The 24,264-nt window shown below is 42.7% G+C and overlaps 1 protein-coding gene across 2 annotated transcripts in view; it reads right to left on the reverse strand.

The window, feature by feature from the left end:
* Pla2r1 (phospholipase A2 receptor 1) overlaps positions 1-24,264 on the reverse strand; it is a 127,643-nt gene that overhangs the window by 48,253 nt on the left and 55,126 nt on the right. For both annotated transcript variants that reach the window (XM_085681064.2, XM_085681065.2), the window contains exons 10-11: positions 20,596-20,708; positions 7,321-7,490 (exon numbers count right to left, since the gene is read on the reverse strand). In XM_085681064.2, coding sequence (XP_085537190.2) covers positions 7,321-7,490; positions 20,596-20,708 — 283 coding nt within the window. The remainder of the gene's footprint in view (positions 1-7,320; positions 7,491-20,595; positions 20,709-24,264) is intronic.

The raw sequence follows: 24,264 nt of genomic DNA on the forward strand, positions 1-24,264 counted from the left end.
GTGTGAAAATGACTATTTCCCATCAAAAGAAAATCCAGGATTGTGGTCTGGTTATCCTTTGCTTTCCATCTAATATCCACTTATGAGTGAGTACATGCTGTGTTCCTCTTTCTGGGTCCGGGTTACCTCACTCAGGATGTTTTTTTTTTTCCTAGTTCTATTTATTTGCAGCCAATTTCATGATGTCATTGTTTTTTTTTTTTTTTTACCACTGAGTAATACTCCATTGTGTCAATGTACCACATTTTGTTTCCAGGTTCTGCCAATTATGAATAATGCTACTGTGTTACGACTGAGAATCCTTTGGGCATATACCCAAGAGTGGTATCGCTGGGTCTTGAGATAGATTGATTCTCAATTTTCTGAGAAATTACCATACTGATTTTCAAAGTGACTGTTCAAGTTCGTGCTTCTACCAGCAGTGGAGGAATGCTCCCCTGATTCCACATTCTCTCCAACATAAGCTGTACTCAGTATTTTTGATCTTAGCCATTCTGACAGGTGTAAGGTGGTATCTCAGAATTGTTTTGATTTGCATTTCTTTGATGATTAAGGATGTTGAGCAATTCCTTAAATGTCTTTTGACCACTTGACATTCTGCTGAGAATTCTCTGTTTAGCTCTGTACCCTGTTTTTTAATTGAATTATTTTGTATTTTGAGGCCTAGTTTCTTGCATTCTTTATATATTTTGGAGATCAGCACTCCAGGCCAACAGCTGTAGCGCCTCCATGGGACCGAACTAGGTCCTCCATGTATGGACATTACAATAAACTTTAGGAGACTTTATTGACCAATTGCAGTATGCAAATGTTATTTGGATCCTCATTCAAACAAACCTTAAAATATGCTATACAGTAGTTAAAATATTTGTGGGGGGGCTGTATAATTTAGATATTTGGGTATTAACTGAAAGAGATATTCTTGACAGAGAGGCCTTCTATTTTAGTGATAATACTGTAATACATGTGGATGAAACAGTCATCTCTTTTAAGAAAAGACTCAGACAGGACTGAGGTTACAGTTGAGACAACACTTACCATGACTCAACAATTGCTTGGTGCTTCATTATAATACTCAATGAACATAAGACAAAGTTGGGGGAAAAAATGACTGAACTGTGATTTCACCATGGGTTGGCTATCTTGTAGGCATGCCTGAGGACAGACTTGGCAGAATTTATTAAAAGCTTTGGGCTTGCTGTTCAGTGGTCAATTTAGGTAGTCAGTTTATGCTGGATTAAGAGTCTGACACGAGGCCTGAGCTAATGGGTTCTTTTGTGACAGGCAGGAGAGGAGAGGCGATTTACAGTGGTGTTTGTACAAGCTGCACTTTAAAAGGAACCGAGAAACACAGGGGCTTTTATATTGCCATTTTCTCCAGAAACGATTTACATTTTCGTCTTATTCGGAGACAATTTACTCAGTGTCAGTCAGTCTGCACAGCCACGCTGAGCATCACAGCGTTAGTTTTGCTTCAGGGAAAAGAGAGAGAGTAATGCCACTCAAATAAATTACCGCAGAAACTTATGAATGACAGGGCGCTCGGCTTCATTTCCGGATTTGAGACATCTAAATATGCCCTGAGGAAGTTAGCATGCAAAACCAAAAATGTCGTCTGCTCAAAATGTATTAATTTATTTTGACAGGTATAGACACTCCTAACCAAATTCCACGGGATACAGACACGATCCCGAGTGATTCCCTTTGAACTGCACAGTGACACGGAGCTGTGCCGCTCTCTGCCGAGCAGTGGTGTTCAGAGCACAGAACGAGGAGACTGTCCCGCTGCTCCGGCTCTGGGGCTTCCTCTCTCTGAGCTGCTGCTCATACAGTCTCCATACAGATTTCTTAAATCGGTTCTTACACACACACACACACACACACACACACACACACACACACATCACACTGAAGACACACATACACTCACACCAGACACACACTCACACACTCACACACTCACACACTACACTCACACACCACACACCACACACACACACACCACACCACACCCACAAACTACACCACACACACACACAACACCACACACACACAAACACACTCACATACCACAAACACACCACACACACACAAACCACACCACACACACAAACCACACACCACACACACACTAACACCCCCCACACACTCACACTCCCCCACACTCACACCCCCACACTCACACACCACACACACACCACATACACACACCACACACTCACACACCCCACACACTCACACACCCCCACTCTCACGCCCCACACACACCCCACATACCCACACACCACACACACATCACACACACACTCACACCACACACACACACACACACACACACACACATGCACCCTATACACACAACATTTCTTATCACTTTATGTGCATCTTTAAAAAGAAGAATTTAAAAATGGCTAAACTTGTCAAACCGTCATTGCAGGTCTGCAGAGTTAGCTGGGATGGACAAGGCTCTCACACCCACTTCCCTGCCTCCTGCACATTGTCCCTCACTTTAGATAGCACATTTGTCACAACCGAGGCGCCTACAGTGACACATCGCAATCACCCAGAGCCCCTCCTGTTCCCGTTAGGTGCCTCATTTATATAGGAGAAAATGCAGGTCTGCATTTCTGTCATTTTCCTTGCAAGGCAAGGCCAACTGGCACAATGTCCTTCAATTTTTATCTTATAAAAATAGCCCTCCTTCAATCTTAAAGGATAATTTTACAGAGAATAGACCCTGAGCCTTCTCCCTCCCACCCGTCACCAGATTTCAGAGTCTTCTCACCTGCACGGTTCCCAGAAGTTGTTCTTATCTTTGCTCCAGCTCGTGGAAGGCAAAGAGTAAGCCCTCTTACTCTGGCGCCTTTGTCTTTTATTTATCTGAAGTTTGAAAATGATATGTGTAATCCTTAGTCATCTAGGATATGAGATCAAAACTACTTTGAGATTTCATCTTCTACCTGTCAGAATGGCTAAGATCAACGAAATAAACGACAGCTCGCACTGGGGAGGATGTGGAGTAGGAGGAACGCTTATCTACTGGTGGGAGTGCAAACTTGTACAGCCACTATGGAAATCAGTAGAACGGCTCCTCAGAAGGATGGGAATCGATCTACCTCAAGATCCAGCTAAACCACTCTTGGGCATCTACTCAAGGGACGCTTCATTCTATCACAGAGATACTTGCCCAGCCATGTTCAGTGCTGCTCTGCTCACGATACCCAGAAACTGTAAACAACATAAATGTTCCTCAACAGAAGAACGGATGAAGAAAACATGATACATTTACACAATGGAATCATGAAATTTGTAGGTAAATGAATAGAACTATAAAAAAATCATCCTGAGTGATGTAACCCAGACCCAGAAAGACAAATATTATATGATTTTTTTATATGTGGATATTAACTGTTAAGTCAATTAAATCAATGAAAACCAAGCTACTATCCACAGAACCACAGAGATTAGGTATAGAGAGGGAGCAGGAAACAGATAGACTTCCCTAAAAAAAGGGAAATAGAATAGATAGTTATGAATAGAAGCCAGGGGTGAGGGGTGGGCCTGTAATGGACCCATCAAACAGGAAGGGGAAAGGGAGAGGAGGATGAGGGAGGGAATGCAGGGAAAGACAGTTTAAAATTCAGGACCATTTGAGGAGTAGTATGGAAACCCAATACAGTAGAAGATGTGCAAAATATAAACATATATGAAGGCAATCTAAGTAAATTCTCCAAATAATGGAGGATACAGAGCCCCATTTGGACATTCTTGTCACCAAACAAAACTTCTAGTATCGGGAAAGGGCTATATCTAGTTAAGTTGTGATCAAAGGTCCCCCACGGGAACCCCTAAACAACCCATAGTGTTGCCAAAGTTATAGATTGTTCTCCACACACTGGCAGCAAGGTCCTATTGCTGAGTTAAAAGTGTTAAGAAAACACTGGTAAGTCATACTTTCCTTTGGAGTCTTATGAATTTCTAGCGTGCTCACATCAGGGGCTGGCCCAGGACAGAGAGAGGAGACGTATCCAGACTGTATGGATGAGGAATCCTAATAGTCTAGCCCAGGCATTCTAGCCTTAAGCGAGGTCTTACACATGGCAGTAAGGGAGGCTAAGATTACAATGCAGCAGCAGCAGACCCTGTGTAAAATTTCCTTTGCTCCTCACAAAACCATATTAGTGTAGATACCACTGCCATACTTGTCTTCATTACAAAGAAACAGAGACGGAGGAGCTAACTTTACTAAAATCATGCAGTGGGGTCTCACCTTGAATACGACTTCATAGTATTGTGTACACACTAAGCTATTCTACCACACGGATTCTCGTGGCTACTAGTCTCTTCCTACTGAATGTCTTCCGTGAAGACTAGTGATATTTTGGTGTTGGGGATGTAGCCTAGAGTCTTGTGTAGGCTAGGCAAGCAAGCACTCTACAGCCAGGCAGTTCTGATCTGGATATTTACTTGATACAAACCGTTCACAGCTTCCCATACCCAGAGAGTAAGTGGAAAATCTTTGAGTTTAAAATCTCAAGCTGTGGTTTCACTGTGTCTTTGGCTTTCTGCTTCATAATTCATCTCCATATAACTCACCCTCTAGTTACTTGGAATCACAGAAATCTTTGAGCACCACCCAGTGATTCCTTGGCTCCATGTATTTTTAACCTCAGGAAATTATATTTCAATAGACATCAAATTCGACCATACTTTGAGTTGTAGGTAGAACAGTACTTCCTCTATGGATTCTATGATAATTCCTAATCAACCTTTCTGGCTTTAACCATTAAGAGTGCTGTATATTACTGGACAATGGTGGTGCATGCCTTTAATCTCAGCACTCAGGGAGGCAGAGGCAGGAGGATCTCTGTGTGTTTGGGGCCAGACTGGTGTATAGAGTGAGTTCCAGGACAGTCAGAGATACACAGAGAAACCCTTTCTCATAAAATAAACAAACAAAAATAGAGTGCTTTATTTTGTTTTTCGTATAGCACTCATTCCTTATGTTTCTATTGCAGTGGCCTGAAGGGTACATACTTCCAAAGTTGATATGTGGGAAACCAATATCTATTAAGATGTTAAAAGTATTGACTGATAAATATCAAGGTAGAAAGTTCTCCAGGAGAGACTGTGAGTTAAAAAGTAAAAGACTGGGATTGAAGAGAGGACTCCATGTTTAAGAGGATTGGCTGTTCTTCCATAGGACTTGAGTTCAAGTCCCAGCACCCACATGTTGGCTCACAACCATCTTTAACACCAGTAACAGGGGATCTGACACCCTTTTCTGGCTTCTGTGGGTACCAGGCACACAAAGTGATGTGCGGGAAGCATGTAGGTCCTGTGATCACAGATAAGAACTCAGGGAATCAGAAATGTTAAACACACAGGGTTGTCTCTTCAAAGGGAGAGATGCATAACCTGTTCTCCCAGAAGTTTGGAGTGGATGTGGGCAATAGCCTGGTGACCTTGCTCTATCTGCATGGACAAACCACACTGGATACTTCCCCAGACCCTTATCCTGAGCCTGTCTTCTCAGTTAATGAATAGAACCCATCTTTATGGAGGATGTCACTTATACTTTCCAAAGAATTTTGATGTCTTAAGCTTTGTTATGGAGATGGGAATGAGTTAAATTATCACCAGGAGATTTTTTTTTTTCAAATGTTGCTGTGCTTAAATAAGTCTAAAATAAACTACTCAAGGCCAGGCTCTTGACGTTTGAACAGCACCATCTACTGAGTCATGCTGAACAGAACTGCCTCTTGGCCTCTTGTGGATTGACCCTTCGGGCTGTGTGTTCCAGAGACCACCAAAGACACACATGCAGGCAAAACACTCATACCCCAAAGATAAAACTGTCAGGACTAATGAGTTCTGGCCTTCAGCTGCTCTTCCCTCCTAGAACCTTCTAATTAAAGTCACTAGAAACTGCGCCTAGTTTAGAGGATCAGAGGATGAGATTATCACCTGTTGGCCATTGACTGCAGGATATTTAAGCCTACATGGTGTTAATAAAGGTGGCTTTCTGAACCAGCGTTTGGAGGTCCGTTTGTTGGTCTGTCTCTGCGTGTGTCGGTTTGTCCCTGTGTGTGTATTCTCAACCTCCAGCCCCTTGTCGCGAACTGGGTTCTAGTGCACAGAGTGCAGACATGGGGGCGCAGTGCATGGTGTGCGGTGCGCAGCAAAAACAAAAGACTGTAAACACACACAAAAATCAGTAGGATGACACCAGTTAATAGCAGAAGTGTTGATGTTTGGAGGTGAGGAGAAAGTCTCCACCTTTTCCTTACTGTACTTCTCTTTTCTTAAAGCACCCATGTAACTCATAGAGATTCGACCCAACAGAAAATACCAGAGTAAAAAACCAGTGTGATTCATTGCTGCAAGGTAATAGACAAGGTAATAGACACAGGTTGGAACTGGTCAGGGAAATTCGTGGCACATAGTCATGTTATCTATCCATAGTGAGAATTACTGACAAAAACCAGACATAGATGATAGACACTTTACGTATCGTTTTTTGGAAGTGAAATTAGGAATTAATATTGGATTAGATTTTTATAGAAGGAGGAAAAAGAATTGGCTGGCAAGATGGTTCAGTCGATAATAGCACCTGCTGCCAAGCCTGACAACCTGGGACCTGTGTGATCTTCCAAAAGCTGTCCTTTGACTGCCGCACATGCTCAGTGCGACACTTGTACATGCAAGTGCAGTCTAGGCTGTGACCCTAAACTCCTCCAGAGCCTGAGCTTACCCAAACTGTAGCTTGTGACTGAAGCCATGGGGTTCTCTGAAATTGATCAGTCAGGCACAGATTTGTGGACTGGGCCCCAGAGCTAAAAGGGCTGATGGCTTTGATATCAGAACTCCAGGAATCCATGAGAACCCAAACACAGCATTTCAGTAATGAACCTACACTCCCCAAAGGACGCCATGCGTCAACAACTGTGAACTGGTTAGGTGGCTCATTCCTTGTACCTGGATTATTCTAGGCTCGTTAACCCCCTGTGATTCATGAACCACGAGGAGGGTCTATAGGAAAAAGACATAACGAAGGCAAAACTTTCTGATAGCAAAGGCAAGCGTGGTCCCCAGCAATAGCTGCATCTCTAAGAATATCACATGATAAATATGAACTTTAACATGGCCACCCCGTGTCTTCCCAGGTAGGCCTGCTGTGATCACTTCAGTTGTGTGAGACATTAAGAAAACGTTGAGGGAGAATTGAAGAACGTGACCAAAGGGTAGAGAGAGTTTGGGGCCAAGGAATCAGATTTGCAGGGATGGGGGTGGGGTGAGCTGGTGTTGCAGGGGACTCACTGGGTTGATGTGTGTTCCAGTGCGTGTATTGCATCGGCTCAGGCCTCTGCCCCACAGTCTTCCAAGTGTACTCTCCTGTATTGTTTTCGTCCTGAAGAGCTATCCAAAAATAACTGTCTTTCGTTTTTGCCACACTGCTGATGAAACTGTTTATAAAAGCCTGTTCAAACCTTGAAAAAAAAAGGAAAGAAAATTGGTATACTAAATTTCTGGATGATATAAAACATCATTAAAACATAATGAAGGACACAGAATGGAACCAGAGTGTTTCTTATTAATTCTCCAGAACACAGCACAAGAAAATACACAAAGACCCTAGTATTGCTAAAGGATGTTAAATGTCAGTGCAACTTTAAAAATATATGAGAGGAGAGAACGTGACTCCTGAAGACTTAATTGTTGTAATTGTTCTAAGGACCAGAGACCAGGTCTGTCTCTGCTGTGGAGCCATGCATCTCTAGGAGAAAGATTGCTATTTGATATTTAGACTGCACACCACACACTTTACCAGGATGAGCCTGGGTTAGAGGAGGCAGAAGGGAGGAGGGAGGACACTATGCTTCTCTGAATGTGCATTTTCTACCATGGAGTGCACGTGTGCCCTCTCCCCGCACTAGCTTAGTAAGGAAGGAAGTGGAGGAACAATTTTATGCCTCCCAAATCAGTGTTCACAGGCATATGGGGGTCTTTTTCTTATTCAAATGTGTTCAAATGTGTGTTTTCACTGAACATAGATTTCAACAAATCCAAGCATTCCATTCACTAGCATTTTCCCCAGGCAGTTGAATGAATTTGCTCCCAATGATTGTTGGCCATGCTGCCTTCCAACTACAAATATACCCAAAGAAAATGTAGATAACTTGTGCATACATGCTTACACACACGCGCGCGCACACACACACACACACACACACACACACACCTCTAACAAAGCACAAGTATCAAACTCAACCAGCATTGAATTCCAAGCTTAGTTTGAAACTACTTTTAAAACACAGAAAGTTAAAAGGACTTCCAAATGGTGATGACTTCTGGCCATATCTGCTGAGTCAAAAGAAAACATAAGGCCTGGTAAAATTACCCAAGAAACCTCAGGAGAAAGCGCAATGGACTTTTAACATTCAATTTGAGATTCTTTTTATTGCATGCACTATTCACTTGCTACAGGGAACCAATGCAATGAGACCATTTGTAAAACGGAGGAGCCACAAAGGGAATGGGGGAGAGAATGACAGAGGAATAAAAGGTGACATTAAGATCCAAGGGCCTCCGCAGTGAAGCGCCTGAGATGCTCACTGTGACAGAGCACGTGGGTTTCATTAGACTTTAGTAATAGTTTCTGCAAATGTTCTACCAACATTCAAAATATTACACCTTTAAAACCAGAAAAGTTACTTCTAGCCACACCTCAGAGGCAGAACGTTACAGACATGTATTTCCGAGGAAGACTTGGAAAGCTAAATAGCATTTAGATGCAGTGGGAATTTTTTCTTACTCTTTATTGGCTTGTACTGCCACAGAGGAAGATCTGCTTTACTGATCCCCTCTGCTCCCTAGAATTGCAATGCTGCAGGCGGAACACCACTAGTGAATATGTTGTTGCTAAGACCAGGGCTGTGGCTGGTTCTTCCATTACTTTATCAAGGAATAGCAAGAAATGGCTTTGTAAACTTGGCCTTGGGTATCACCATTCATGGCAATAGGGCTTTTATAACCTGTTGGTTACATTTTTATATGTTGTCCACTCTGATTTGTGATTTGCTATTTTATCGCCCTTATTGTTTGAGACGATAGAAACCTACTTATCGATTTTCGTCTATTCTTATGTCATGCATATGATATTCAAACATTAACATCTTCAAATAAAAAAAATCACTCAGGTTTCCTTGGTCTAATTTATAAGATGGTACCGTTAGTAAAATAACTCAGCAAGTGTGTCTTTATTCTAAACCAAACAGGTCCTCCTAGAGCTGTCTGGGAGCTCACAGTACATGATCGAGGGCAAGCTCTTGAGGATCTGTTTCCAGTTGGCAAAGAAGCAGATTTATGTTCTTTTCCAGTTTCTGATTTCAAATTCTGGATGAAAAACTCTGATTATGATAATATAGATGGTGTCTGTGAAGAGACACCATGACGAAGGTATCTTATAAAACAAAGCATTTAATCTGGGCTCATGGTCCAGAGGGTTAGAAGGCGTGACGTTCCCGGTTGGGGAGCATGACAGCAGGCAGGCATGCTGCTAGAGCAGCGGCTGGGATCTTATATCTGATGAAAGAGAGACAGAGACACAGAGAGACACAGAGAGAGACAGAGAGACAGAGAATAACTGGGAACCAGAATGGGCTTTTTCAAACTCGCAGCCTAGCTTCAGGGACACACCTCCTCTAACAAGGTCACACCTCCTAATCCTTCTCAAACAGTTCTACCAACTGCAGACCAAACATTTAAATATATGGACCTATAGGAACGATTCTCAGTCAAACAGCCAAAGACAGTAACATTTCAAAGCTTTTTCTACTCTGTGTTTTAGAATCATTTACAGAAGAGTTCAGATTTGTATGTCATCTGGCCATTTTGTTTGGATTTCATGATGTTAATTCAAATGTTATCGTCATTTAGGAAATGAATATTATTGTATATACGTAGCTTTATGTTATCCTTTGAACCAGGAGAGCAGGATAGTATGCTACATAGAGAGAATTCAGTGAAGCAAAGATTCTATGAATTTTTAAAGCATTCAGCAAAGTTGCAGGATACAAATCTCACATTAAAAAGAAAGTCTTTCTTATCTTTAACAATACAAAAAGGAAGCTAAGGTAAGAAGTTCATTTACCATAATACCAAAAAGAATGAGATACTTAGGAATAAACCCAAATAAGAAACAAAAAGGACTGAATAACAAATTGCAAGATGCTAATTAAAAAATATCAACGATGCCTGGTGGTGGTGCACCTCTTTTTTATTATTTTATTGAGCTCTACATTTTTCTCTGTTCTCCTCCCTGCCTCTCCCCTCTCCTTCAACCCTCTCCTATGGTTCCCATGCTCCCAATTTACCCAGAAGATCTTGTCTTTTTCTACTTCCCATGTAGATTAGATCCATGTATGTCTCTCTTAGGGTCCTCATTGTTGTCTAGGTACTCTGGGATTGTGGTTTGTAGGCTTTATGTTTAAAAAACACTTATGAGTGAGTGCTTATGATAATTGTCTTTTTGGGTCTGGGCTACCTCACTCAATATGATGTTTTCTAGCTCCATCCATTTGCCTACAAATTTCAAGATGTCAATTGTTTTTTCTGTTGTGTAGTACTCCGTTGTGTAAATGTAGGTGGTGCACATCTTTAATCCCAGCACTAAGGAAGCAGCGGGAGGCAGATCTTTGAGTTTAAGACCAGTCTGGTCTATCAAGCGAGTTCCAGGACAGTTAGGGATACACAGAGAAACCCTGTCTTGAAAAGCAAAGCAAGCAAGCAAAATCAAAGACAAAACCCCCACAAAGATACAAATGAAAATGAATGGAAAGACATCCCACATTTATAGCTGAGAAAAGTTACTATTACCACTACCATAGTAGACTATATATTCAGTTCAATCACTGAAAATGCCAGCAATCTGCTTTTTCAGAATACAAATTTAATTCTAAAATCTATGCAGAATTTCAAGGGATCGTGAATTGTCAAAACGACCATGAAAAAAGAATACAGTTGGATGTCTCAGATTTTTTTTTTATTTCAAAACTTATTTCAGGACTATGGTAATCAAAGCAGTCTTATGCTGATGTAAGACTGACATACAGACTGGTGGAATAAACTGGAAATAGCCACAAAAATAAAAGCTTGCATATGTGATCAAACAGTTTCCAACAGAGCTACTGAGACCATTGGCCAGTTTTTTTAACAGGTGGTTCCGGGAAACCTGAATATGCATTTGCAAAACAGGACCCTTTTCTTATACTGTGTGAAAATATGAACCCAGAGTATACCAAAGACCTAAACGTGAAGCTAAAATTGGTAAATTCTTATGATAAAACACATGGGGAAAAGTTTCATGGCATTGAATTTGGTGATGTTTTTCGAATCTGACACCAAAAGAACAGGCGATAAAATAACAGACAAATTGGGATTCATCAAAATAAAAAGCTTTTGGGTATCAAAGATAAAAAGATACAAAAAGTGAAAAGATAATCACAAAATGAAGAAAACATTTTAAATCATGTATCAGGTAAGGGTTTAATAAACAGAATACATCAAGAACTCCTATAACTCAACAGTAAATACCCTAAGTTTAAAAAGGGCCAAGGACTTAAATAGAAGTTTCAATAACAAATATGTACGAGTAATCAAAAAGCACATTAGGAAGTGTCCAACACTGATAATCTATTAAGAGAAATAAAAAAAATCACGGCTACCATGAAATACTATGGCATACTCAGGATGCTATTCTCAGACCAAAAGAAAGGAAAGCCAGTAGAGAATAAGAAGTAAAGTCTGAATGCGGAGAGACTGGAGCCCTGTGTGTTGCTGGTGGGGGTGTGACCAACATGGAAAGCAGTGTCACAACTCCTCAACAGGAGTTCTTGAAGATAAAATAATCACGTGATTCAATAATCTCCCTTCTGAATCTATCCTTGAAGGGTTGAAGCCAAGGACTCAAATTTGTGTATTCATTTAAAGTAGCATGTTCCCAGTAGTTGGCTGTGGAAGCAACCCACATATCTACTGAGGGGTAAGTTGGAAAACATGATGTGTGTACAAACAATGGGATATTAACCAGGCCTATAAAGGAGGGAAGGTCTGACAATGGATGCAATGCACATACAACTTGAAGGCTCTGCTCTAAGTGAAAGGAGCCAGCTACAGCAACACACATGGAAGATGGTCCTGTTTATATCTGGTACCTTGAATAGTCCAAGTTCTCGAGAATAAGAACAGAAGACTGTTCATCAGGAGGTGGGGGAGGGGTGGAGAATGAGAAGCATTTCTGAATAAGTATGGAGTTTTCAGTATGAAAAGAAGAACCATGTTTCAGAGATAGATGGCGCTGGCGGAGGCCCAGCACTGCGAATGCATTTAAGACCACTGATGCTCTCTTAAAGTGGTGACAATGGAACATTTTATTTCATGATCATTTTACCATGTTAATTCAAATTGTGCTTAGGGGCCAATGGTTTTCAAAACAGGACACTGAGAGATACGGCATTATAGGTCTTTTTGGGCAAATTTACAAAATCAAGTAGCACTTGCGTTATTTTGTACAAAACTTTTCATGACTGATTGGCTCATGGTTCATTGACTTCATTATTGAGTATACAGACAGCACTCGGTGTTATCATTGTAATTCAGCTTTGTATCCTGCTGTCTGGAAGCAAAGGGCCAGACTGGAAGAAGTTTTCCTTTCTTTCTTTTTTCTTTCTTTTTTTCTTTCTCTCTCTTTCTTTCTTTCCTTTCTTTCTTTCTTTCTTTCTTTCTTTCTTTCTTTCTTTCTTTCTTTCTTTCTTTCTTTCTTCTTAAAACAGTAATCCAGTAAATCAAAACCTGTTACTCAGAAAGGGGGCTCTGCTCTTCTCCCCCTTTCTATCCCACAGTGCCGTTAAAAAGTCCTAGACCAGAAGTAGTTGCCTTATAACAAAAGAAATGAATAATTTGCAGCAGGTGGTTTTAATTGCACCCATCAAACCTGCCACTCCGTTGTGCAGATGGTGGAAAAACCAATTAACCAGTAACTACGAGCCTAGGTGCTCATGGTGACAGGAGGGTCCATAACTCAAACAAGAAATCGGTAATGGAAGCAGACAATCCCTAAGCCTGTTAGTGGGTCTCCTGAGTTTGAGAAGACCCCCCTTTGCAGGGTCCAGCTATCTTCAGCAAGCACTTCTGGGAAATATTCGAGCACTATCACCACTTAGTTTCTTCGCTGGTGGGGTCTGAGTGAAATGGCTGCCCTCTTCCTCAACCTGAGAATCCTGTGGGGGAGCCACTGCTTGGGATGAGCCCTTGTTTGTGGAGGCAAAGTCTCTGCGCTAACTGAATGGGAGAGATGTCACATAACCGCTCTCATACAGTCCTACAGGCTCCGTGGCAGCCCAAGGTAACCTGGATGGGACTACCTGGCTGTGCTGGCTGGTTTTATGTCAACTTGACATAAGTTAGCGTCATCTGAGATGGGAGAACCTCAGCTGAGAAAGTGACTCCGGAAGATTGGCTGTAATTAGGGAATTCTGTAGGACATTTTTTCAACTCGTGATCAACAGGGGAGGGCCTAGCTCTTGTGGGTAGCGCCAGCAGGTGGACCGAAGTGTTGCCCTGGCCTCACAGGCTGGGGTGGTGGTGGATACCATCACAAAGAATGAATAAATGACAAAGAGGTGGGAAAGGCAGAACAATAGAGCGGTGTGTGTCCTAAGGGAGGGAGGTGGAGCTGGAGACGTGATGGCCGCGACAGGTGAGAGAGAAGGCGGAGATCAACTTGCCGCCATTGCCCAGTAGGGTCAGTGGGAGGGTGTATAACAGCCTGGAACTCAGGCAGATGCAGCCTCAGCTCCGGAACCTGCTGCCTGATCGTGGGATGCCCCTGGCTCTGTGCAAAGAAGGAGGCTTGAGATGAGAAAAATTTCACTTTCTGGATCGGACCTCCTCCAAGAACCACTGTGGCCTGTGATGCCGCCGGAGGCCATATTAGAGTCTGTGGTCCATGGTGAAGCCTGAGATCCAGTGGCCTCATGTGGTCTATAAGCTGCCTGAGGCCTTGGTGAAGTCCTCAGGTTTTACTACCTGGGGCGCCCACTGATGTGAGCGAGGGGAGTAACCACCTGCAGCCATGTTGAGGCTGTTGACCTGCGCAGCCACTGAGGGCCGTGAGTAAGTCAGTGGTCCTGATATAGACGGGGTCTGTGTTGGTGTCTGCAGTCCGTGTTACCACGGAAGCCCATGCAGATGTCTATGGTCTGGGCTGCCTACTGAGGTCATGCTAATGTCTGCGTGCACAGAAGAGCTGGCCCTGCCCCTCACCAGCCCACAGTGCAGTGCAAGTGGGGTATGGGAGAGTTGGCTATGGCCACCACATGACTGTCCTTGGTTGATGACTTCTGGCGTGGATGCAAACGGAGAAAGACTCATCTTCTCTTAGGGGCCTGGCTGTTAGGAGTCTGACCCTGCCCCAGTGACTATATGGACAACACAAAATGGACTTTTGCAAGGGTGTGGTCATGATGGTGAGGGGGCAGACTGGAGGTGAACATGATTAGGGTACATGATGTGAGATTATCAAATAATTAATTAAAACGTAATTTTAAAAAGAGAGAATGGGCGAGAGACCTGTTCACCAGTGGAACTGCACCTCTTCCTGGATTCTCTCCTCTGTGACCCTTCCTCAGGCTGACACCATCCCAGTTCTTCTTGGCCCTGGTGCTACTGGTCCCTGCCTCTAATCCCAGAGGACTTCTGCTACTGAGGTGCAGACCAAATCAGCCACAACTGCTCTCAGTAGTCAACAAGAGGCTCTTCTCCTGAACTCCAGCAGACTCCGTAGACCCAGACACAGTCCACACCCATTGGGAGAACAGATGCCATAGGCCCACATACACTTCCCACCAACAGGAAGAACAGCCTCAGCACCTCTGCTGGAGGCCAGACTCGTCCTAGGTAGCCCAGAAAAAGATTCACACTTTACTGGAGGCTAGGCTGGATCGAGAGACCCAAGAAGACTTTGATTTTACTGGGGGCAAAGGATCAAGGGATCCACTCTTCCCAAAAACACAGGAGAGACACCCTACTGGACCTGAAGATTCACCAGAAGCCTTGGCCACTTAGACCAGAAGACCAGAAAGGAAGCAGAAACCAAGGTGAAAAATACATATCCAACAAGGAAAAACAGAGGAATCAATACCTAGACCTAAAACCACCCCAACTCCAGATGTGTAAAAGCCAATGAAAGAACACAACCAATACCAGGGCAATATGTCACTATCAGAACCCAGGTATCCTATGTCAGCAAGACCTGAACATTTCAAGGCAGCTGAAGCACAAGAAAACAACCTTAAAAATAATTTTATGAAGATGATAGAGTTCCTGAAAGAGGAAATGGAAAAATTCCTTAAAGAAATGGAGGAAAAGATAACCAAAAAATCGGAGGAAATCAATAAATCTCTTAAAGAATGTCAAGAAAACAAACACACAAACAGTTGATGGAAATAAATAAAACTATTCAGGACCTAAAAATGGAAATAGAAGCAATAAAGAAAACACAAACTGAGGAATTCTGGAAATGGAAAATCTAGGTAAATAAACAGGAACTACAGATGCAAGCTTCACCAACAGAATACAAGAAATGGAAGAGAGATCTCAGCCTGGAAGACACAATAGTGGAAATAAATTTATCAGTCAAAGAAAATGTTAAAGTTAAAATTTCCAACTACAAAACTTCTAAGAAACCTGGGACACTATGAAAAGACCAAACCTAAAAATAATAAAAATAGTCAGAAGAGCCTGGACAGATATCTTGCAGACTTTAAGAGACCTTGGAGGCCAGCCCAGACTACTATATCCAGCAAAACTTTCAATCACCATGAATGGAGAAAACAAGATTTTTCATGACAAAGTCAAATTTAATCAATATCTATCCACAAATTCAGACCTACAGAAGGTACTAGAAGGAAAACTACAGCCCACGCGTGTGTGTGCACATGCGCGCGCGCGCGCACACACACACACACACACACACACACACTCACACAATACCACCACTACCACCACCACCAACAACAACTAACAGGAGTTAGCAATCACTGGTTATTAGTATTTCTCAGTATCAATGACCTCAGTTTGCCAATAAAAAGACACAGACTAACAGAATGGATATGAAAACAAGATCCATCCTTCTGCTACACACAAGCAAAACACCTCAACATCAAAAATAGACATTACCTCAGAGTGAAGGGCTGGAGAAAGATTTTCCAATCAAACAGACTAAAGAAGCAAGGTAGTGTAGCTATCCTAATATCTAACAGAGTAGACTTCAAACCAAAAGTAATCAAAAGAGATGGAAACGGACATTTCATACTCATTAAAGGAAAAATCCACCAAGGTGATATTTCAATTCTAGATGTCTATGTCCCAAATATCAGGGCATCCTCAATTTTAAAAAATCACTACGCCTTAAATCACACATTGCAGACAGAAACTAAATAGAGAAATAATAGAACTAACATGTTAGGACCCCAATGGACCTAACAGATATCCGCAGATTGCTTCACTCAAACACCAAATAACACACTTTCTTCTCTGCTCCTCATGAAACCTTCTCTAAAATTGACCACATACTTGGTCACAGAGCAAGTCTTAACAGATACAAAAAAAATTGGAATAACCCCCTGTGTCTTATTAGATCACCATGGATTAAAGTTGGAGTTCAACAACAGCACAAACTACAGAAAGCCTTCAACGTCATGGAAAGTGAACAGCTCTCAACTGAATTCCCAATGGGTCAAGGGAGAAATAAAGAAAGAAATTAAAGACCTCGTAGAATTCAATGAAAATGAATATATAACATACCTAAATTTATGGGACACAATGAAAGCAGAGCTAAGAGGAAAGTTCCTAGCACTACGTGCCTTCATATAGAATTAACTCAAAAAAAAATTAGTAGCTGTCTTACAAATCATAAAAGGACTGAGAAAGAAATCAGGGAAACAATCCCCTTCGCTATAGCCACATATAATATAAAATACCTTGGTGTAACTCTAACCAAGCAAGTGAAAGACCTGTATGACAAGAACTTCAAGTCTTTAAAGAAAGAAATTGGAGAAGCTATCAGAAGATGGAAAGCTCCCCCATGCTCATGGATCAGTAGGTTTAACACAGTAAAAATGACCATCGTACCAAAGCAATCTCCAGATTCAAACAATTCCCATCAAAATTCCAACACAATTCTTTACAGACCTTGAAAGAAAAATACTCAACTTCATATGGAAAAACAAAAACCCCATGATCACTAAAACAATCGTGTACAATAAAAGAACTGTGGGAGGAATCACCGTCCCTGACCTCAAGCATCTACAGAGATGTGGTAATAAAAACCCCAACTAAGACTCCTAGCAATAGTGGCTATGTAACCTGAACTGGCCATCTCCTGTGATCAGATTGGTGACTACCCCCAATTGTCATTAAAAAGGGCCTTCATCCAGTAACTGATGGAAGTAGATACAGAGACCCACAGTCAGACATTAGGCCGAGCTCAGGGAATCCTGCTGAAGAGAAGGTGAAAAGATTATAGGAGCCAGAGGGGTCAAGGACATCACAAGAAAGCCCACAGAAACAACCACCTGGCTCATAGGAAGTTACAGTAATCAACAACCAGGGAGGTTGCATAGGACCAACCTAAACCCTCTACGTATATGTGACAGTTGTGTAGCTTGGTCTATTTGTAGGACTCCTAACAATGGGAGCAGGGGCTGTCCCTGATCTGGCTCTTGGAAACCTAGTCCTCCTACACGATTGCCTTTCCCAGCCTAAATATAAGGGGAGGTGTTTAGTCTTAATGCGACTTGATATACCATGCTTTGTTGATACCCATGGGAGGCCTGGCCTTTTCTGGACAGAAACAGAAGAGGAATGGATGGGGGGGGGTACATGAAAGGGAGGTGAGCGGAGGGAATGGGAGGAGAGGAGAGAGGGGAAGAAATAAATAATTTAAAAAAGAAAGAAAGAAAGAAAGAAAGAAAGAAAGAAAGAAAGAAAGAAAGAAAGCAGGTTGAACAAGCCGTGAGGAGAAAGCCAGTAAGCAGCTCCCATCCACGGCTGCTGTATCAGCTCCTGTCTCCAGGTTTTCCAGTCAGTTTGAGTTCCTGTCCTGACTTCCTTCAGTGATGAACTTCAACGTGGAAGTGTCAGCCAAGCAAACCTTTTGCTCCCCAAGCTGCTTTTGGTCCTGGTGTTTCATCACAGCAATATGAACCCTAACTAAGACATGGCTGAAATCAAGGTAAAACAAAGTAAAACAAAACAAAAAACCAAACGTGATGCTGCTAAATATAGCTTGTTAGAGCAACAAACAAACAAAACCACCCCAAATGTTTATAGTACCCTCTTGTATCCAGTTTGGAGGAAATGAAGCATTCAGTCCTCAGAAACTGACAGTTGCGCGAGGTCCCAAAGGTAGACTAGCAGGGGTTTGCACTTTAACAGATCTGTGCCTTGGTTTGGGCCCCATTGGCACTCTGAGCAACCTGCAGGGCTACAATTAGGCCTTGCCTAACTGTTCTGTTACTCCTCCTCCTGCACTTGTTCCATTTATGTAACAAGTTCTACTTCTTCAGGTCTGTGTTGCAAAAGGTACAGTCACGCCACCTTTACTTCTTTAAAAAGCATGTCGGTGTTAAATATGACATCCTTCCCCAAACTGGTAGTTAATAAGTAACTTTCTAATAAAAAATTGACTTGATTATAATTTTGGGGGCACGGTCAGATAATGCGTGAAAAGCAATCAACAGTGTGGGCATGCGGGAGGATGAGTGTCCTGCCAGCCAAGCCACTGCCAAGTGGGAGAAGTCACCTGTGCCCCATGTGCAAAGGGATTGTCCTAGCTGGGTCTGTTGGCTGTGGACATCCATTCATGGAGGATGGGGGGTCACAAGACCCTCATCTGCTGCCGCTGTCCTCAGCTCCTCCATATTGCCTGATTGTGCCACTCACAAGGCCCTGGGAAGAGGCTAGAGCACACTGGCTTGTGAAGACTGAGTAGGGAAGAGGCTCCACCAACTCCCTCCTCCCGAAAGCCCTCATCCCTGCTGGGTAAAGGATTTGAAGGTCTGGCCTGCTGGGGAAGGAACATTTCATGTCCCTGTAGTAACTCCTCATCTGTGCTTTGCAAGAAAGCCAAATGAATTCATTGGCTTCCCAGAGTGAGCTTTAGCAGAATTATGCCTCAGTTTGCAATTGGGATCTTAGTGGGAGGGGTAGACCTTGCTTACATTCCCCCGAAGGAAGAAATTTTAGTTACGTGGTGGACCCTCGATGAATATTCAACAGAAAACTATAACGTATTAAAAAGATGAAACAATTAGACTTCTTTTTTTTTTCAGTGCAAAATACAGCAAAATTGTAACTAACAAAGGAGGCTGGTCTCATTGGCCAGGTCCCTGTAATGCCCAATGATGACCTTTGATGAAAAGACCTGTGTTCTTAGAGTTTTGGGGAGCTGAGGAGGGAGAGGATCCTTCTGCTTAGAGGCTGTGCCTGGCAGGGAGGAAGGCAGACCTAGAAACAGCGCTGAAATCCTGCAAAGCCTGTACTGGGCCCCAGTGAGGGCTCCACACTCCACCAGATACTGCCAGGCCATTCTCCTGAGTGTCAGGCTTTCCCCAGCATGAGCGCACTCCTGAGCACCATGTGGAAGAAAGAGGGTGAGGGGGGAAAGGCCATTGATAATGGCTGTGAATGTGAACTTCCAAAGGAGGGAGGGAGGGAGGAAGGGAGGAAGGGAGGGAGGGAAGGAGGGAGGGAGGGAGGGAGAGAGAGAGAGAGAGAGAGAGAGAGAGAATATCTGTGTGTGTCTGTGTTTGAGACAGAGCATCAAATGCAGCCCTGGCTAGCCTAGGATTCACTATGTAGACCAGGCTGGCCTTGAACTCATGAAAGTAGCTTGCTTTGCTGGTATAGTTTCCAAAGGAGCCACTGAAGAATTCTACCCTACTGCTGTGTTAGGCATGGAACAACTGGTCTCCTAGCCCTCACTCTGTTGGCCATTGATATGGACACAACTTTGTTATGAGACTTTTATTCCCTTTCTACATCTGTTGCTTGCTTCAAATCTGAAATAGCATAAACACGTATAGTCTCTCTGTTACTGTCCGGAAAGCACTTGTGTGCAGAGCAATCTAAGTCTAAACAAAATATCCCTAAGATGCATCTTCCTGCCCTTCTACTCTCTTGATAGGTCCTTTTATGTTAAACAAACAAACAAACAAACCGCACTTTTTAACCATCCCTTTCCAAGTACTGTTCAATGACATTGTCTCCTCATTACAAACAGAAGACAAAGTCCAAATATGCTGTCTGTAGTAACAAAGCTAGAGAACCGACGGATGTCTCGGACAGTAAAAGCCACCTGAAGTTTTGCCATTTGTCATTTAAAAATCAAGCTAGAAATAGCACCAGATTTTAATTCCCCTCAATAGATACTCAATCACTTCCTATTCTACTAGGCACCCACTTTCCATGTGGACAGGCTCTGCTGACAGACTCTTGTCAGCAAAGCAGTCAGGTCAGAAAGTTTGCACTCACCTGCTGGTAACGGTCAGGAGGGCAGGATGGCAATGATAACCATTGGATGCCTCCTCAAAGTTTCTCAGGACGGTGTCGATTTTGTAACAAAATTTGCCATGTCTCTCCCACCCCTTAAAAAAAGAAAAAGAGACATGATCTGATTTAGTTGATGTCAAGAGATCCCTCCCCTCCCTCTATTTTCTTTTCTGACTCAATTAAATTCTTGTTTTCCTGTAAACTCTGTATTTTTTTTCCCATCCGGAATCGCCACTTGCAGGTTTAATTGATTTCTTATTTTATATTTAAAAAATTGCAACCAACTTTAAAACTTAAACACAACTGACAATAAAGGGGGAAAACACTAAAAACAAGAACAGAACAAAATAGGCAGGATACTCACTCAAGAGCTACCATTCTCTCCCTTCTTCAGACCCACAGAGTTCCTTTCAAAGGGCTGCGATGTTTGGGTAAAAATAGAGTATTGGCTAAGGAGGGAGGACACTAATTTGTTTGAATTCTGACTTCCTCACTAAGCCACTTTATTTTTAAGTGATGAATGCATTATTTAAGAAATAAAAGAAGCATAATTTAAGAAACATACTATAAGACATTACTATTTTAAGAAATATAAGAAACATAATATAAGAAATTAATATTTTAAGAAATAGAAGAAACACAATCTCTCCACATCTAGTTCTGCCATCTGTGAAGTAGGGATAAGAGTAGTGTTCATGGCTTTCCAACGATCAAAGGAGAAAATGCGGGAGAGCTCTTGAGTAGATACAGCAGACTTGAAGGTGCAGCCAAGCCAGGCCTAGGTAGTGGGGAGCATTATGGAATTTTCAGTTTGATTTTGCATCCGCTGTGGGGTTCTTAGAGTTACTAACCAGTGAATCAGCTGGGCACATCCTGAAGGTCTAACTAGTTTTTCCGTAATCAAGGGTATTTTTTCATTGCTATTGTTGCTGCTGTTTTGAGTCATGGTAGCCCATACTTGCCTAACCAGGAACCTCCTAAGTTGACCAGGTTAGCCTCAAACTTGTGATCCTTCTGCCTTAACCTCCTGGGTGTTAGGACTACAAGAGTCATTGAGTCCAGCTAAAGCAATTGTGTTTTGCTCTCCCCTTCCCACCTGTCCTGTTCTGAGGGTAGAACCCAGGCTTTGGCATGCTTGGTGAGTCCTTTGAAACTGAGCTATATCCGAAGCCCCTAAGATGGTCTTGTTTGGATCATAATGCTTCCAAGTAGAAATGGCTCCCTAATATGGAGACACATATATGGTTAAGATTTTTCCTGAATTGAGTGGTTGGCCTTTGGGGGATTAAGAACGTAAGTTCGGGCACTCAGACAAAGACAACAATTAGTAGGTCTGTGGATTAGCAGTGGGAGCAAGGTAGGGTGGGTCTATCCCTTAAAGTCATATGGTACAGTGGCTGCCCCTCATTCTAGCTCACCTGACTTCACTTCGGTTTCTAATATTCCTAAGTCACATGACTCCGTCTGTTCATTTCTACTTATTCACCAGTAAAATGCTCGTCATTTCATGCCATTCCAGTGACCACCAGCTTTTGATCAGACACAAGATGATTTCTAGGATTGTTCTTGGCAAAGGTCTTAGCTCCATAATGCATTGCAGAACGCTGTACAAATTGGCTAATTCGGCTCAAAAACACCCCAGGAAATGAGCCTATCGTAGAGCGCCTGCATCCACCTGGGGTCTGTCCGTTCTGCTCTCCCCCCCTCACTCTGTTCTGGGGCCTCAGTACAAAAGCTCTAGACTGAGCTCCCTCAAGCATCTCTGGCTGTTCTTGGAAGGACAGGAGGAAGAGCAACTCACATTTGGCCTTCTGACACAAGTAGTTCTTATTTACCAGTAGCTTCTGGATAGTAAGATGGAAGAATTGCTCACACTGTCCAATATCCCAAAAGGACTCGGTGGGAAATAAAAACTACAAATTTTCCCATTGAGGTGATCAAAATAGATTATTTGTTTTTTTTTCTTTTGTTTCGTTTATTTTTAGACAGGGTCTTACTATGTAGCACAGGCTAGCCTGGAGCTTACTGTGGAGTCCGGGCTGGTCTCTAATTCATGAGAGCTAATTAAATAAAATTAACCTGGACTCAGAGAGTCAGGGTTAGCAACTAGTTGACAGGAAGTAGGAGGGAGGAGCTTAGTGTGGGTGTTTTAGTTGGGATGGTGTGGAAGGAGAAAGGCTTCCGGGATGCCAGTAAAGAGATGTTAGCCAGTTGCTACTCTAACGCTCAGAATTCGCGGGTTTTCATCCTCGTCTTTGGATTTTGAGTTTTATTAGAACAGAGACTTAGGTAAAGTTTACTTTAGTGGCATCAACAGAGTCACTGTCTCAGGGAATGGAATTGCCCCCAAGTTATGGACTTAGTATCCAGGCTGCTAACAGTTTCAAGCTCTGTCTTTGTGAAGAAGGTCAAACAGCAGCCATGAGCTAAAGGAAAATCATCTGGGAACCTTATTCATAGGCGGATACAAAATAAATGAACGGGAAAATATGCATAAAACTCAAGAATCATCTCTGGACATGAAATCTTTAAATACTGGCGATGCCAGCTGGAAGAGGAAGCAGAAAAGAGGCGTTCAAAGGGCATATCACTTGTGCTATGTTCTTGTAAGCCCGCGGGCTTGCCTTGAAAGGCGCAGGAAGGTAGACTTTAGGTCTGTGGGCAGCTAGAGCTGATTCAGGCATTGCAACCCTTAATGGAATATCTGGTGGCGTGTCATCTATGGCGTGAGTATTGTCCAGCTGGAGAGTGCAGGGTCCCTCATGTGTGTACACACTGATTAGTGGAGAAAGTGTAGCTTCTCCCGAAATAGATCACTCCTTAGTTGGACTATAAATAGGTGGGTAGGGGGAGAAAATAAGTGGAATGTCATAAAACAATATCTGTATCATTTTAGAATACAGCTAGCCAGAGCAAAAGGTGTGGGGGGGGCAAAGAGAGAGAAAGACAGAGAGAGACAGAGCTAAAACTGACAGATTTCACAAACCGTTACGGCAAAAATATTAAATGCATCAAAGGAAGTTGGAACAGATAATATTCCACTGCTTAGATTTAAAGCTAAGGTAATAACTTTTACCTAATGTAAACCTTGTTGTTTACACCAAACACAGCCTTACCATCCTTTCCCAGGTAACAAATATGCCATGCACAAACTTCCCCATCGCCATATTCATGTCAACATTTAAGGCTAAGGAGGGTGGAAGAGAGGCAGAGTCCTGGCAGCAGAAGCTTGAACCCGGCCTCTGAAGAATGAAGAATGTGCCCACCCACACTCCTGCCGTCCCACTTGGGAACTAACTGAGAGGATCGCCAGTGAGATGGGGTCAAGTCACCATTGTCTTTACAGAAAGAATAACGGGATCCTTACAACTTTTTGTTTGTTTGTTTGTTTTTTTCCAGACAGGATTTCTCTGTCTAGCAGTTCTAGCTGTCCTGGAACTCGCTCTGTAGACCAGGCTGGCCTTGAACTCACAGTGATCCACTTGCCTCTGCCTCCCGAGTGCTAGGACTAAAGGCTTGCGCCACGACGCCGGGCTGATCATTTCCATTTCTATATTTTTTTAAAAAACAGTTTTGGGTCAAAGAGCACAGAAAGACATATCCTTATGGGGGCTGCAAAGCTTTCTGGTGCCCCCAGATGCTATCTGATTA

This window comes from Myodes glareolus, chromosome 21 (assembly GCF_982192425.1).
Source record: "Myodes glareolus chromosome 21, mMyoGla1.1, whole genome shotgun sequence".
NCBI classification, from domain to species: domain Eukaryota; kingdom Metazoa; phylum Chordata; class Mammalia; order Rodentia; family Cricetidae; genus Myodes; species Myodes glareolus.